The sequence below is a fragment of the Hypanus sabinus genome, unplaced genomic scaffold (assembly GCF_030144855.1).
Source record: "Hypanus sabinus isolate sHypSab1 unplaced genomic scaffold, sHypSab1.hap1 scaffold_630, whole genome shotgun sequence".
NCBI classification, from domain to species: domain Eukaryota; kingdom Metazoa; phylum Chordata; class Chondrichthyes; order Myliobatiformes; family Dasyatidae; genus Hypanus; species Hypanus sabinus.
Genome location: NW_026781486.1, coordinates 46,045 through 60,505, shown reverse-complemented (window position 1 = coordinate 60,505; position 14,461 = coordinate 46,045). Strand labels below are relative to the sequence as shown.

At 48.9% G+C, this 14,461-nt stretch overlaps 1 protein-coding gene across 1 annotated transcript in view; it reads right to left on the bottom strand.

Annotated features, from left to right (window-relative positions):
* Positions 1-3,263: 3,263 nt before the first annotated feature.
* Positions 3,264-14,461, bottom strand: part of LOC132389695 (C-type lectin domain family 12 member B-like) — a 48,602-nt gene continuing 37,404 nt past the window's right edge. The window contains exons 4-8 of the mRNA XM_059962256.1: positions 10,413-10,529; positions 8,666-8,995; positions 5,687-5,829; positions 4,447-4,511; positions 3,264-4,109 (exon numbers count right to left, since the gene is read on the bottom strand). Of these exons, the coding sequence (XP_059818239.1) occupies positions 3,938-4,109; positions 4,447-4,511; positions 5,687-5,829; positions 8,666-8,995; positions 10,413-10,529 (827 nt within the window). The 3' untranslated portion in view covers positions 3,264-3,937. The remainder of the gene's footprint in view (positions 4,110-4,446; positions 4,512-5,686; positions 5,830-8,665; positions 8,996-10,412; positions 10,530-14,461) is intronic.

Genomic DNA, 14,461 nt, shown 5'->3' with positions numbered 1-14,461 from the left:
CCCACACTTTGTCTCCTGCCACGGAAACACCACTTTATCCATTATAATCCGCACGTTAATGCCTTCAGTCCTGTATTCATCCCTTTCGATGGTGTCCACAATTTACCAGGAATCTCAGACGATTGACTGCAATGTCTCCCCCTCAACAGCCTCTCCTCAGTACAAATTGCCTCGGTTTGTAAAACCAGTTACCTCATCCTCAGCACTGTTTTCAGTCAATGTCGATCTTTCTGCATTGAAATGTGTGCAGCCCGGGACAATATTTGCACTGATCTCAACCATCTGATTTCCATCTTTTTGTGATTTCTTATCAACATCCGTCTCCACATCCTCTCCAATAACTGTTCTGGCACTTTGGGCCCATCCCTTTGGAACTAGTTGACACCCATGATTGTAAACTGTATAATCTCTGGCTCTGGCCCGGCGTGAACGGTGCTCGGTTTTCAAGACTGAGATCACTACCCTGGAGATCCTGCCCTTTAACCCTTATCCCTCTACTCCCTCGTCACTCCTCCTAGCCATGCCACTGGTAGCCAAGTGGGACACGATCTGACTTGCTTTCCATTGGGCCTTGGGCATTCTGGACATTTGCAATACCCACACCGGGCTGCTGTTTCTTGACAACAGCTTAAAGTTCAGCAGAATAATTTCCTCAGTTTTTATCAACAATCTGAGCATCCGGGGCAGTGCATCTCCATCGGCAACAGAATGTTTGACTTCCCCATTGGGAACCCACAGTCAGTGCAGCTCGGTCACAACATTTCCGAACAACAAGCTGCACAATAGAGGCCTATCGGCCCAGAAAGCATTGCCGAAAATGCACTTATCTTGGAACCTACCAAGGGTAAACCATAGCACCATATTTTCGAGGCTCCATGTCCCTGTCCAGGAGTCTCTTAAAAGATCCTATCGTAACCGCCACAGCCACTAGCGCCGGCAGGCAATTCCACGAACACTACGTAAACAAAAATAAACCCTGACATCTCCTCTGTAACTGCTTTGAAGCAGATTAAAACAGTGCCCCCTCGTGCGATCTATAGTTTCTTGTGCCCTGCACCGTGCGTGTAACTACCTCTCTGTACGTTCAATCTATCACCCGGAAAGGCTCTCGAATTATTTGAAAATTTCCCGGATATTAGCATCTTTGCTGAGCCCAGCACGTTGACCCCGTTGACCTTGTCTCTCTCCACAAGAGGTCTGCAGTGGCTTGACTGTCCTGGTTCCCAGTGGCCTCGGTCCGTCTGGAGAATTGGAATATCTCCATCAGACTGCGGTTCATTGACAACAGCTCAGCGTTCAGCACAATCACTTCCTCAATTATAATCAACAAGCCCCAAATCCTGGGTCAGAGTATCTCCCTGTGCAACCGAATGTTTGACTTCCTCATCGGGAAACCACAGTCAGTGCAGGCAGGCCATAACATTACCCATCCACAGGTAGGGCTCAAATAACAGAAGGGCTACAAAAGGGCTGAGACCGATTGCGGAAATGGGCAAAGCGATGGCTGACGGAATAGACTGCCGGGAAGTGTATGGTCTTGCAATTCGGTAGAATAAATAAAAATGCGGACTATTTTCGAAATTGAGAGAAAACTCAACAATCTACGGCCGAAAGGGATTTGGGAGTCCTTCTGCAGGATTTCCTTAAGGTTAATTTATTGTTGGAGTCGGTGGTGAGGAAGGCAAATACAGCGGTCTCATTGCTTTCCAGAGGACTAACAAATAAAGACGATCATTTAATTTTAAGGTGATTTTCGGAGGCCTAATCTTGGGTAATATGGACCTATTTTTGGACCTTATGCAGGGAAGGATGTGTTGACGTTCTGAAGGGTGAAATGGAGTTTCGCGAAAATGATTCCGGGATTGAGGAGCGTTTGAGGAATCTGGGCCTGTACTCACTGGAATTCAGATGAATGAGTGGTGACGTCATTGTCGCTCATCAAATGTTGAAAGTCCTCGATCGAGTGAATGGGGAGAGAGATGGTGAGGTCGGGACAAAGGCCTGCGGGGAAAGCATCAGCATGCAGGGATGGGAATTTAGAGCGTAGGTTCGGAGGGATTTCTTCTGCCATGAGGGGTGATTGGAGGAATACCTTGCGGCTGGCGGCGGTGGAAACCAAGTCAATATTTCAAATGCAACATATCGGTAGATCGATGTAAACGCTTCTGCTGAGGGAATTAAGCAACTACGGACTTAAAAACTAAAGCTAAAACAAAAAAGGATGCAATCTCCTGGCTACAGCCTCAGCCATGTGAAATTTGCCTAATGTAAAGAAGATTAGAGTTAAATGCGTGGCTCAAGGATTGGTGTGGGAGAAGTGGGTTTGAATTCACGGGAAATTGGCACCAGTACTGGGGAAGGAGGGAACTGTTCCAATGGGACGGGCTAGACCTGAACCGGGATGGGACCTGGATCCCAGATAGCCACATAATGCGGGTATGTATGCAATAGATTGGCGGAGTATGGATAAGGTATAAGAGAAAAGTGTGGATAAAGTTAAAGTAAAATCAAAAGATAAAAAAGAGAAAGGTAAGAGTGGAGTAAAGCGACGCGAAGAAACTTCAAGTGTAAAGAGAGAAAGATGACATGATTTTAAAAGCACAATGAGTGTAAAATCACTTTATCTGAATGTCCGTAGTTTTCCAAATAAGGTCAGTGGCCCAAATCAGTACAAAGGGGAGTGATTTAGTGGTCGTTATGGAGACGTGGTTGCAAAGAGGAGAGGACTGGAAATTCAATACCCAAGGATATCAGGGAATACGAAAGGATGAGCAGGAATGTCAAGGAGGTGGGGTAGCGCTCTTGATTGAGGCTGAGGTCAGGGCGATAGTGGGGGACGATATGGGATCTATGGAGCAGAATGTGGAATCCATCAGCGTGGAAATTACACATTCACTCAAACACGAAGAAGGTGTCACGTTCCCGACTGAACAGCGGCAGGCGTCCCATTTCAGCATTCCCATTCACCGGAGTGTGGTTAGCTGTCACCTTCCCTTTGAGGCTCAGAGTGCCAATTATTGCCCGTCAACAACCCTCCCCTCCATCGCGGACATGGTCAAAAGTGAATACGTCGGGAAGACCGTATCCACCAGCAAGGACGCCCTCCCGCCGGGAAATGCCCTCTGCTCATAGGTGCCATCGGGGAGAGGGTACAGGAGCCTGAAAACACAACAATTTACAAGCAGTTGCCTCCACTCCTCCATCAGATTGCGAACGCTCCCTGAACACTTAAACACTCCCTCGGTATTTACCTTCATTGCAGTATTTATTAATTCTCCCAATTTACGTTAATTTTACATCTTTGCATCGTCCCGGGGTCACGTTGAAGTTGTTCAATGCTTCGGTGAGGCGGCGCTTGGAGGGCGGTGTACAGTTCTGGTCCCCCTCCTGTAGGAAAGATGCCACTGAGCTGGAGAGAGTGCGGGGGGAGATTTACGAGGATGTTGCCGGGTCTCGAGAGTCGAAGATACGGAGAGAAGGCAAGAAGGACGGATGAGTCTATATTCCCTGGATTGTGGTTATGAATCCAGGAGGGGTACAGATAGGGTGAATGTGCACAGTCTTTTCCACCTGGGTTGGGGAATTGAGAGACTGAGTGCACAGAATTGAGGTGAGAGTGTGTGGAGAGAACGGAGAGCGGAGAGGCAGAGAGTGGGGTCCGAGGGAGACAGAGCCAGAGCAGAAGCGGAATGAGTTGAGGAGAAGGACAAAGAGAGGAGTAGAAAGGGGGAGTAAATGGGGGGAGCGGAGAGCGGGGCGGGAAGGGTGAAGAGTGGTCTAGATGGGGAGAGGGTGAGTAGTGGGGAAGAATGGGGATGCGATTAGAGGAGGAGACTGGGGTAGGAAGGAGGGGAAGAGAGGGTGGTAAGGAGTAAAAGGATGGGGGTTTGAGAGTGGGTTAGATTGAATGGGGAGAGGTGGGGTGCATTCATTTGATTTAAGTCTTCTCCACGGGGTGTTGACAGAGACCTCTGATCTCTGCAGGAATATCCGACTTCTCGCAGATGAATCTGTAATTACTTTTGCAATTATTGTAGCCCCGGTACGCGTTGCATTTACTGCAGCTGGACCATCCAAAGGACTTGTCGAGAACATTAGAGTCCACATTCCTATGAAAAAGGGTTAGACAATTTCAACAGAGATAAAACAGGTACAGCAGGCAACCGGAAATAGTCGAAAAAAATAGTCCACTAATCTGCGCTCGCCTCCCAGCCCCGGAAAAATTCCACTACACCTCTCTCCCTTACAAACACGAGTCAGTTCCCAAATCAATTCCACTGCGCCACTCTCTCCCGAAAACCGTGGGTCAGTCAACAAACTAATCCCACTCTCCCATTCTGTCCAAACGGCCTCGTGTCAGACTCCAAACTAATCCCACTGTCCCATTCTCTCCACACGGCCTCGAGTCACTCGCACACCACCGACCTGTAACAGTCCAAACCTCACCCGTCTCTGCATTTTCCAATCCAGTAAGTTCTGTATACATAGCCGATGGATGTGGAAACAAAATCCTGTGAAATTAAATTCCTTTGATTAATGTGCATGCAACTCACTGGGAAATGTTTCACTGCTAATGTAATGGTTTCTCTGTAGCAGCAGTGGGTTTGTGCTATGACGAGAGTTAACGGGGGCTTTGGAATGGGTGGCGTCCCCTGATGGGAGGGGTTTTCTTTCCTGAGAGCCCGAGAGCGAGGGACTCGCGTGTTTTTGTTCTGCTGAAGATGGGGAGAGAAGATGCCAGAGCGGGGTAATCGTAGACTGCAGTCCTGAGCGGACTTGGAATGGGGTCGGGAGTGGATCACGCCCGGGGGAAATCGATGGAGAACGGACGGACGGGAAAACAGTGAGCTCCAAGGAGCGCATTAGACTGTTTCCTTAAAATGGGCCCTTTTTCTCTTTATTTCTGTACTAACCCGCTAGTCAAATGAAGAATCATAAAGCCCAGTCGTTTAATTGCAAATGGTGAACTGTTGGTTGTTTCGTGGGATTCATTTGTAACTGGGCAACACATCACACAAGCGAGATTTCTCAGTAACGACCCCACCCCCCACCACCGACCCCCAGACTAACGCATGCTGGTCGAACCTGAGAGTCACATTTATCCTCCCTCCATACCTGACCACGGGAAAATGTGACGAGATGGCACAGAGGTGGCATCACCAAGTGTCTGATCGATGGAATGTGTGACGGGACGGCGTGGTGGGACTTCATTCGGTTACACGAAAAAAAAATACTTCTATAGTTGTACCGTTGAGAGCATCCTCACAGGCTGCATCACTCTCCGGTATGGAGGAGCTACATTCAGTGATTCAGGAACAGCTTCTTCCCCTCTGCCATCCGATTCCTGAATGGACTCTGAAGCTTTGGACACTACTTCACTTTTTATAATGTACGCCATTTCTGTTTTATTTTACACTTTAAATAATCAATTCAATATCTGTGTTTGATTTACTTGTTTACTTTTATTATGCTTTATTTTATTTATTATTATTTTCTGTCTCTCTGTTATGTATTGCATTGAATTGCTGATGCTCAAGTTAAGAAATTTCACATCACATTCCAGTGATAATAAACCGGGTTCAGATTGTGCTTCTAGTGGGAGTTTCATTCTGTGTCAATCCCCGGGAGTGTGTGATGGGACGGTGTCGAATATTTCGATCTATCGTAGACCTCGGGAATCACTTACCTCTTCCTTTTTTGAATTTATTTCGAGGAGCCTTGCATTAAAGTTTGAACAATGTTCCCTCGCTCCATCATAAGCTTTCTCCATGGAGGATATGAAATAACACCGACTTCCGTTATTGATCCAGTTCTGAGGACACGGATGCACTACAAATAATGAACAAAAAACAGTGAATCTCCCTCCATAACTTCCATTGCACCGACTGGGATCAGAAAATGTCAAACACACTCAACAACGACCAATCCCGGATTCAGACAGCAGGTGTCGCTGCTTTCACACCGTCCGATCACGCACACCTCCGGCCAGACATAGACTGAACCTCCCTACCTCCCTCCGCACCGTCAGACACAGAGAGTGAAGCTCTCACTCTCTCTCTCTCTCTCTCTCTCTCTCTCTCTCTCTCTCTCTCTCTCTCTCTCTCTCTCTCTCTCTCTCTCTCTCTCTCTCTCTCTCTCTCTCTCTCTCTCTCTCTCTCTCTCTCTCTCTCTCTCCGCACAGTCACTTTACACACACATAGGTTCAGACTGCACGCTGTCCACTGTCAAACTACGCGCTCCTGCGGGTAGACACAGAGTGAAGCTCCCTCCACACCGTTCCATCACACATTCCCAGAGTGAGACACAGAGTTAAGCCAATGTCACAGTGTCCAATCGCACAATCCAGGGGTCAGACACAGTTTAGCAGTTTAGCTCTTTCAGCACCGTCCGATTACTGGCACCCGGAGAAAGCAATGGAGTGAAGCTCTTTCTCACTCTCCTATGACACACGCGGAGGGTCAAAAACATTGTGCACCGTCCGCACCGTCTCATCACACTCTCGCGGGATCAGACACAGAGTGAGTCTCCCGCCACACATTCCCGAGAGCAGACATGAAATGAAACTACCTCGGGATCGACCCATTAGTTGTCGAGTGAAAGTCCCTGCAGACAATTCAATCACACACTTCCTGACCAGTCAGAGAGAAGTTTGGGTTCCGCACACAATGTCCCGTCACACACTCTTGGGGACAGGCGAAGAAGGAAGCTCTTGTCTCACGTTCCCAACATACGCTTCCGTTGTCAGACATAGAGTGAGGTTCCTTCCCCAGTGTCCCAGCACACACGACCCTAACGCTAATCAGCACTATCGCACACTCCTTGTGTCCCATCATTCGGTCATTTCTTCCTCCACACTACCCTAATACTACCTCCCGTGGTCAGATAGGAAATGAAACACTCTCTACTTCATCCCGCCGTACACTCCCGTGGCCAACCATAGTATGATGCTCCTTCCACCCGGTGACATCACAGGGGTCAGTAAACGAGAGAAGTTCACTCCGCACCGTCCTATCATAGAGATATCTGACACAGAGAGGAACACCATCCAGACTCACCGTTACCGGTGTCAGGCAAACACATAACACCCCCCGCCTCCCCCCGCACGAAAGGCATTTACCCACCCCACATCCCGTAGTAGCTTCTCATCACACACAAATGGATCGAACACAGAGTTCCATCAAACACACACGGGGTGAGTTCAGAGCTTTACGTTCCCTGCACATCTTCCGATCACACACTCCCGGAGTGAGACACATCGTTTTTCTACCTCTGCAAAGCCTCGTCACGCACTGTCTGGATCAGACACAGAGTGAATCTCCTTCGCCATGGCCTCATCACACATTCCAGCGTTCAGACGTGTAGTGAAATTTCCTGCACGACGTCCAGTCACACTCCTCCGGGGTCAGTTTATCTGTGTTACTCCATAGAACCATAGAACCATAGAACATTACAGCGCAGTAGTGGCCCTTCAGCCCTCCACGTTGTGCTGACCCATATAGTCCTTAAAAAATTACTAAACCCGCACTACTCCATAACCCTATATTTTTCATTCATCCATGTGCCTCTCCAAGAGGGTCTTAAATACCTCTAATGTTTTAGCCTCCACCACCATTCCTGGCAAGTCATTGCAGGCACTCACAACATTCTGTGTAAAAGACTTACCCCTGATGTCTCCCCTAAACTTCCCTCCCTTAATATTGTACATATGTCCTCTGGTATTTGCTGTTGGTGTGCTGGGAAACAGGTATTGACTATTCAATCTATCTATGCCTCTCAGAATCTTGTAGACCTCTATCAAGTCCCCTCTTATTCTTCTACGCTCCAAAGAGAAAAGTCCCAGCTCTGTTAAACTAGCTTCATATGACTGTTTCTCCAATCCAGGCAACATCCTGGTAAATCTCCTTTGCACCCTCTCCATAGCGTCCACATCATTCCTATAATGAGGTGACGAGAAGTGAACACAATACTCTAAGTGCGGTCTCACCAGAGATTTGTAGAGTAGCAACATGAACTCTCTACTCTTGAACTCAATCCTTTGTTAATGAAGCCTAGCATCCCATAGGTCTTCTTAACTACTCTATCAACCTGTGCAGCGACCTTGATGGATGTATGGATTTAAACCCCAGGTCCCTTTGTTCATCCGCACTTTTAAGTAACTGACCATTATTCCTGCACTCAGTCTTCTGGTTTGTCCTTCCAAAATGCATCACCTCACACTTGTCTGGGTTGAACTCCATCTGCCATTTTTCTGCCCAACTCTGCAGCCTGTATATATACTCTTGTATCCTTCGACCACATATAGCTCCATCCACAAATTTTCCAACCTTTGTGTCGTGCATAAACTTACTCACCCATCCTTCCACCTCTACATCCAAGTCAGTTATAAAAATCACAAATAGCCGGGGTCCAGGACTCCACGAGTCACTGACCTCCAGGCAGAATACTTTCCTTCCACAACTACACTCTGTTATCTTCCTTTAAGCCATTTTTTTTATCCAACTCCTTCCACACCGTCTTATCACACACTCACCGGGTCAAACACAGAGTGAATCACCCTCCATACCATCTCTTCACACAGTCCAGATGTCAAGCACAGAGAGACGCTTCCTCTCTCCATGCCTGCCCTGTGATGAGGAACTGGAGAAAGAGTGTGATTATGCCTCACCTCTTGTGCCGGTCAACAATTGACAAATTTGAGCCTTGGTTTCGTTGGCAGATCTGTACTTCTTTTTCACCTGAATAACCTGGTTACGAAGTTCAGTGTTTCTTCGTTTAAGAACGGACAGATTAGAGTTGAGCGCAGAAAGATAGTTGAGACAGGTTCCCTGGGTCAGATTCAGGAGGGAATTCTCGGATATTGTGGATTCAAGGGTTGAGTTTAACTCAAGGACTTGTAGTCGACATTGGCGCTGGGTCCTGTTCATCTCGCGATATTCTTCCCGAAGGAGCTGTAAGTTTCGGCTGGATGTGATCTGAGACTGACGAATCTGTGACACTGAGAGAGATGGTGAAGGATGATTAGCATTTACAGTGACACGCGAGTCAGCGTCACGCTACCGAACGGGTCACAGAGAGTGTTGTGTCAGTGTCACGGTGAAGGGTGTCACAGTGAAGAATGTGCTGGTGACACAGTGAGTGGCTTCAGCGCCACATTGAGAGGGGTGTCTGTGTCACGCTGAGTGGTATATCAATGTCCCGCTGAAGGGTTTGTTGATGGTACAAGGGGGGTCTGCGTTAGTATCGTGCGGGGCATGTTCGAGTTGCTCTGAGGAAGGAGTCGGTGTCACTGTGATAGGAGTTTAGGTGCACTGTCGAGAGTTGAGGCGGTTCATAATGAAGTGATTCTCGATGTCACTGCGAGGGAAATCTCAGAGTGAGGGGCGTGTGGGTGTCCCGGTGTGTAGAGTAACTGTGTCATGGTTTGTGATGCGCTGGTCTCACAGAGAGAGGTGTGTCTGAGTCACGGTGAGAGACATGTCATGGCTACGGTGGGTGTGACAGTTTCACGCTGAGGCGTGGATCAATGTCACGGGGTGTACAACGTAAGTTGTGCATCGGTGTTATGTTGAGGGGTGATACTGTCTCGTTGAAGGGTGTTACAGTGATATGTGAGTCTTTGTCACGGTGCGGAGCTGGACGGGTCGGGTTGAGGAGCGTGTTGGTGTCACAGTGAGTGATGCCTCAGTGTCACGGTGAAGGGCGTCTCGGTGTCTCTGTCGTGTTTTACAATAACAAATTATTTACATTTGGATCCCGTTCGGCTCACCATTGGTCGAGAGACCGGAAACAATCACGATAAGGGCGGACGTAAAGAGGCGGAGTAGTCAGATCCCATGGTTCGAACTATTTTCCATGTTCTCTTTCACTGTGTGGGTGAATTCAGCTGTGTCCCCCACTGGGACTCCCTTCCACCCACCAGCCGCGGCCTCTCCTTCCACGACGATCATCCCTCCCTCTCTCATTCCCAGTTACATTGAGCCTCATTGCTGAGAGTCCAAATCCTTTCTCTTGCCAGGGCTGATAAGCGTCTCTCTGATTCCAGAGATTTTGTCACCTCTCCCGAATGTGATCGATTAAGTTGGAGCCGGGGGCTTTTGACTGGGTCCCTCAGGGGAGGGTTATCCAGGTATGCACGGGGAATTGGCCGTCCGGATTCAGACTTGCTTTTCTCGGTGTCACGGTGTGGACGTAACTGTGTCATGGTGGGAGTTATGTCCCTGTACAGGAAAGCTAGTGTCAGTTCTACGGTGAGGGGTGTGACAGTGTCATGGAGGCCCGGAACGGTATGTGTCAGTGTCATGGTGAAGTACACGTTCAGCGGCGAGTCCGGGTCACTGTGAGGTTTTACACTCATGTTTTATTCCACTTTGTTATTTTACGGTCTGACTCCAACCGGAGTCCGTTCGACTCACCATAGATCGACAGCCCGACCACGGCCACGAAGAGGACGGACGTCACTAGGCTGTGCAGGCAGATCTTACGATCCGGTCTATTTCCAATGTTCTCATTCGGCTCCTGTTTATGCGGACCTGTGGAGACGCCATTCAGAGAAACAGAAGGAGAATTCAGGGGATGGTGAGAGGACGGCGATGGGCGGGAAAATGTGAGAGAATGGGGGAGAGAAAACGAGAAGAGAAAGGGGAGAGGAAGTGGCCGCGTGAGAAGAGGAAGTGATGTTCTGTGTGAATGGGGAGTGGGATGTCTGAGAGAGACAGGGAAAGATTGGGAAAGAGAGAGAGAGTGAGGGGAGAAAAATGTGGGAAAGAGGGGGAACGGACAATGAAGCGAGAGAGAGGTGCGTGAAAGAGTGGAAAGAGAGAGTGTCACATGTTTATTATTTACCGTAGCTGTATTATTGTTCGCCCGCCTTTTTCCTTTTTCACACATAAGATCAATGACCGTCTTGTGGGGATTAACATGTTGTGGGGATTTTCGGGGACTCCATTGCGTTTTGTATGTTTAGTGATTGCTGTCAAGGAGAAGGGCGGCACGGGCATGTGATGGTTAGCGCAGCGCTTTACAGAACCAGCGACCCGGGTTCTATTCCCGTCGCTTCCAGCAAGGAGTTTCCAATTTCTCCCCACGAGCGTGTGGATTTCCTCCGGGCGCTCTGGTTTCCCCCCACTGTACAAAGACATACCGGTTGGTCGGTTTATTGGTTATTGTAATTTTAAAAGTCATTAGGAAAGGAATAAATCGGAGAATTGTTGTGCAGCGCGGCCTGAATGTTCGGAAGACCCTACTCCGAACTGTTTTTCAATGAAAAACTAAATAAAATATATTTAAAAAATATAAGAAAAGAAGAAAAACGATGGTGCAAAATGGTATTCATATACAACCGGACCATCCGGTGTTTTTGATCTGGATGAAAATAGAGATGGATGGTTGTAAAATCTCAGACGACACAAAGACTGGTGGTGTTGTGGACAGTGAGGAAGATCCCCAATAGTTTCGGTGGGGTATGGATCAGTAGTAGATCTGGGTGGAAAATGGCAAACAGAGTTTAGGTCAGGTAACTGTGAGGTATTTTCCTTTGGGGAGTTAAATATCACTGGACAGGAGGCAGTTAACGACCGAACCTTTAACTGTCGAAACGGAAAGGGATCTCGGGTTGATCACGCGGTTCAATGGAGTGATAAAGATTTGACTGCAGACGGGTCTTTGACAAAGTCTCTCTCATGGGAGATCCATTCACAAGATTGCGATGACAGGGATTCACAACTGAGTTTCCCTACTGGCTTGTCCACAGAACACAGAGGCCGGTGGACGTCATGACTGGTGGTGTTACCCACGTATCCACACAGGGAACTCTGCTGTCTGCGGCAAAGACTTGTGAGAACCTGGACATTTGACAATGTTTTGTGTGTTTCGAACATCCTGCATCGTAGACCAGCCAGTACAGCAGAGGAACAGGCCCTTCGGCCGGCAATGCTGTCCGGGATGCTTTCCCTCCGGTGTTAGACGTTTCACATTTGGGAATGATACCGTCTAGAACTCTTATGATCTTCTGCTATCTCTGAGCATTTCGCCTACCAGGGTCAAAATTTTACGTTTCGCCGGGTTAAACACCATCTGCCATTCCTCCATCCCATATCGGAAACTGATCCGTGACCTATGGAATTGAATGCAGATCCGCTAAGCGATCCTCAACACCCATCAGCCTGTCATCTGCAAACATACCAAACCATTCACCTCCATTCACATTCAGATCGTTCATATATATAACCATATAACAATCACAGCAGTGAAAGAGGCCATCTCGGCCCTTCTGGTCCTTGCAGAGCGCTTACTGTCACCTAGTCCACCGACCCGCATTCACCCAATTGGCTCGGAGATCGCAGACACGGTTTAGTGTTGCAGTCCGTTTCTCAGACCGGAAGCTCGTCACTAGCGCTGTTCACGGGTGGTCGGTGGTGGGACGATCGATCTTTGTCAAATATATCGACCATTTATAGCAGATTACACAGTATGCAGAAGGTGAGCTTGCAGACGGCATTAACGCTGATGTCGTTTTAAACAGTGAAGACAGATTTCTCCTACAGTGGGATCTCAATTCGCCGGGGAAGTCGACCGGGCAGAACCAGATGCAATTTAGTTTGAGCTATAGTATTTCAGGAAGACAAACAACAGGGTAGGGCTTGCACGGTCAACGGGAGGAAACTTGGGAAAGATTATCGAATGTAGGGCGAGAGGTACCCTGATACCTGAAACTGAAGTCACAGGTAGACAGGACCCTGGAGAGTATTGTCGAACAGAGGGACCCAAGGGTATAAGGGTACACGGTTCCCTGAAAGTGGAGTCACGGGTAGACGGGGACCGTGGAGACTGTTGTAGAACAGAGGGATCCAGGGGTACAGGGACACGGTTCTCTGAAGCTGGAGTCATAGGTAGACAGGGACCCTGGGGAGTGTTGTAGGACAGAAGGACAGAGGTATAGATACACGGTTCTCTTAAAGTGGAGTCACAAGTAGGCAGGGAGCGTGGAGAGTTTTGTAGAACAGAGGGATCCAGGGGTGTAGGTGCACGGTTCTCTGACGCTGGAGTCACAGGTAGACAGGGCGGTGAAGAAACCGTCTTTCGAACCGCCCTTCAACAGTCAGGGCAATAAGTACAGGAGTAGGGAGGTCATGTTGGAATTGAAGAGAGAGAGAGAGGGGTAGGGACTGCGAGGGAGGAGAGAGAAGGCTGTAGGGACAGAGAGGAAGGATGGAGTGAGGGATAGGGACCGAGCGGGATGAGAGAGAGAGAGAGAGAGAGAGAGAGAGAGAGAGAGAGAGAGAGAGAGAGAGAGAGAGAGAGAGAGAGAGAGATTGACAGAGAGAGAGGTCTGAAAGTTCAGACCGTCTGAGAGATGAGAGAGAGAGAGAGAGAGAGAGAGAGAGAGAGAGAGAGATTGACAGAGAGAGAGGTCTGAAAGTTCAGACCGTCTGAGAGATGAGAGAGAGAGAGAGAGAGAGAGAGAAATAAAAGTAGAGACCGGTAGAGAATGTACGTTGCCTATCGGCGGCGTCAACGGACGTTTACGAAGTGGGATTTCTCGAGGGTCTGCGGGCGGTTATTTAAAAATGTGGCATGGAGAGCGTTAGTCCACTGTACGTGGCCTGTCAGTCGCTGTAACTGGGACAATAATCGTCAGCTGGACAACAGGGCAGGTTCAGTCATAAAAAGGAGACACTGCCGAGCGGAGCGTTCATCAGAGGAGCGGTTATCAAAGGAGTAATCTGAGACAGAGTGGTAGGCCTTTGGTTCATTCAGGCCTCGGCGATAACGGGTCGAGGAGAGGTGAGCTGCCCGTGAGGAACAGAACAGGAAGTCTGTCTGTGAGTCCGGTGTTCTCTGCTGGGTGTTAGATGCGGGATGTCCGGGAGAATCCCAGCCTTCCAGTCGGCCACATCCGCGCCAGCTACTTCGAGCTACAGCTCCTTAGCGACCACGTTAGGGAAGTAGAGAGGCAGCTCGATGACCTTCGTCTAGTCAGGGAGAGTGCGGAGATGATAGACGGGATTTACAGGCAAGCAGTCACAGCGGGTCCTCGGGAGACAGAGAAGTGTGTAACAGTCAGGAGAGGGAAACGTCTGGTCAGGGAGAGTGAGGAGATGATAGAGGGGATTTACAGGCAAGCAGTCACACCGGGTCCTCGGGAGACAGATAAATGGGTAACAGTCAGGAGAGGGAAACGTCTGGTCAGGGAGAGTGAGGAGATGATAGAGGGGATTTACAGGCATGCAGTCACACCGGGTCCTCGGGAGACCGATAAATGGGTAACAGTCAGGAGAGGGAAACGTCTGGTCAGGGAGAGTGAGGAGATGATAGACGGGATTTACAGGCAAGCAATCACACCGGGTCCCCGGGAGACAGATAAATGGGTAACAGTCAGGAGAGGGAAACGTCTGGTCAGGGAGAGTGAGGAGATGATAGACGGGATTTACAGGCAAGCAATCACACCAGGTCCCCGGGAGAC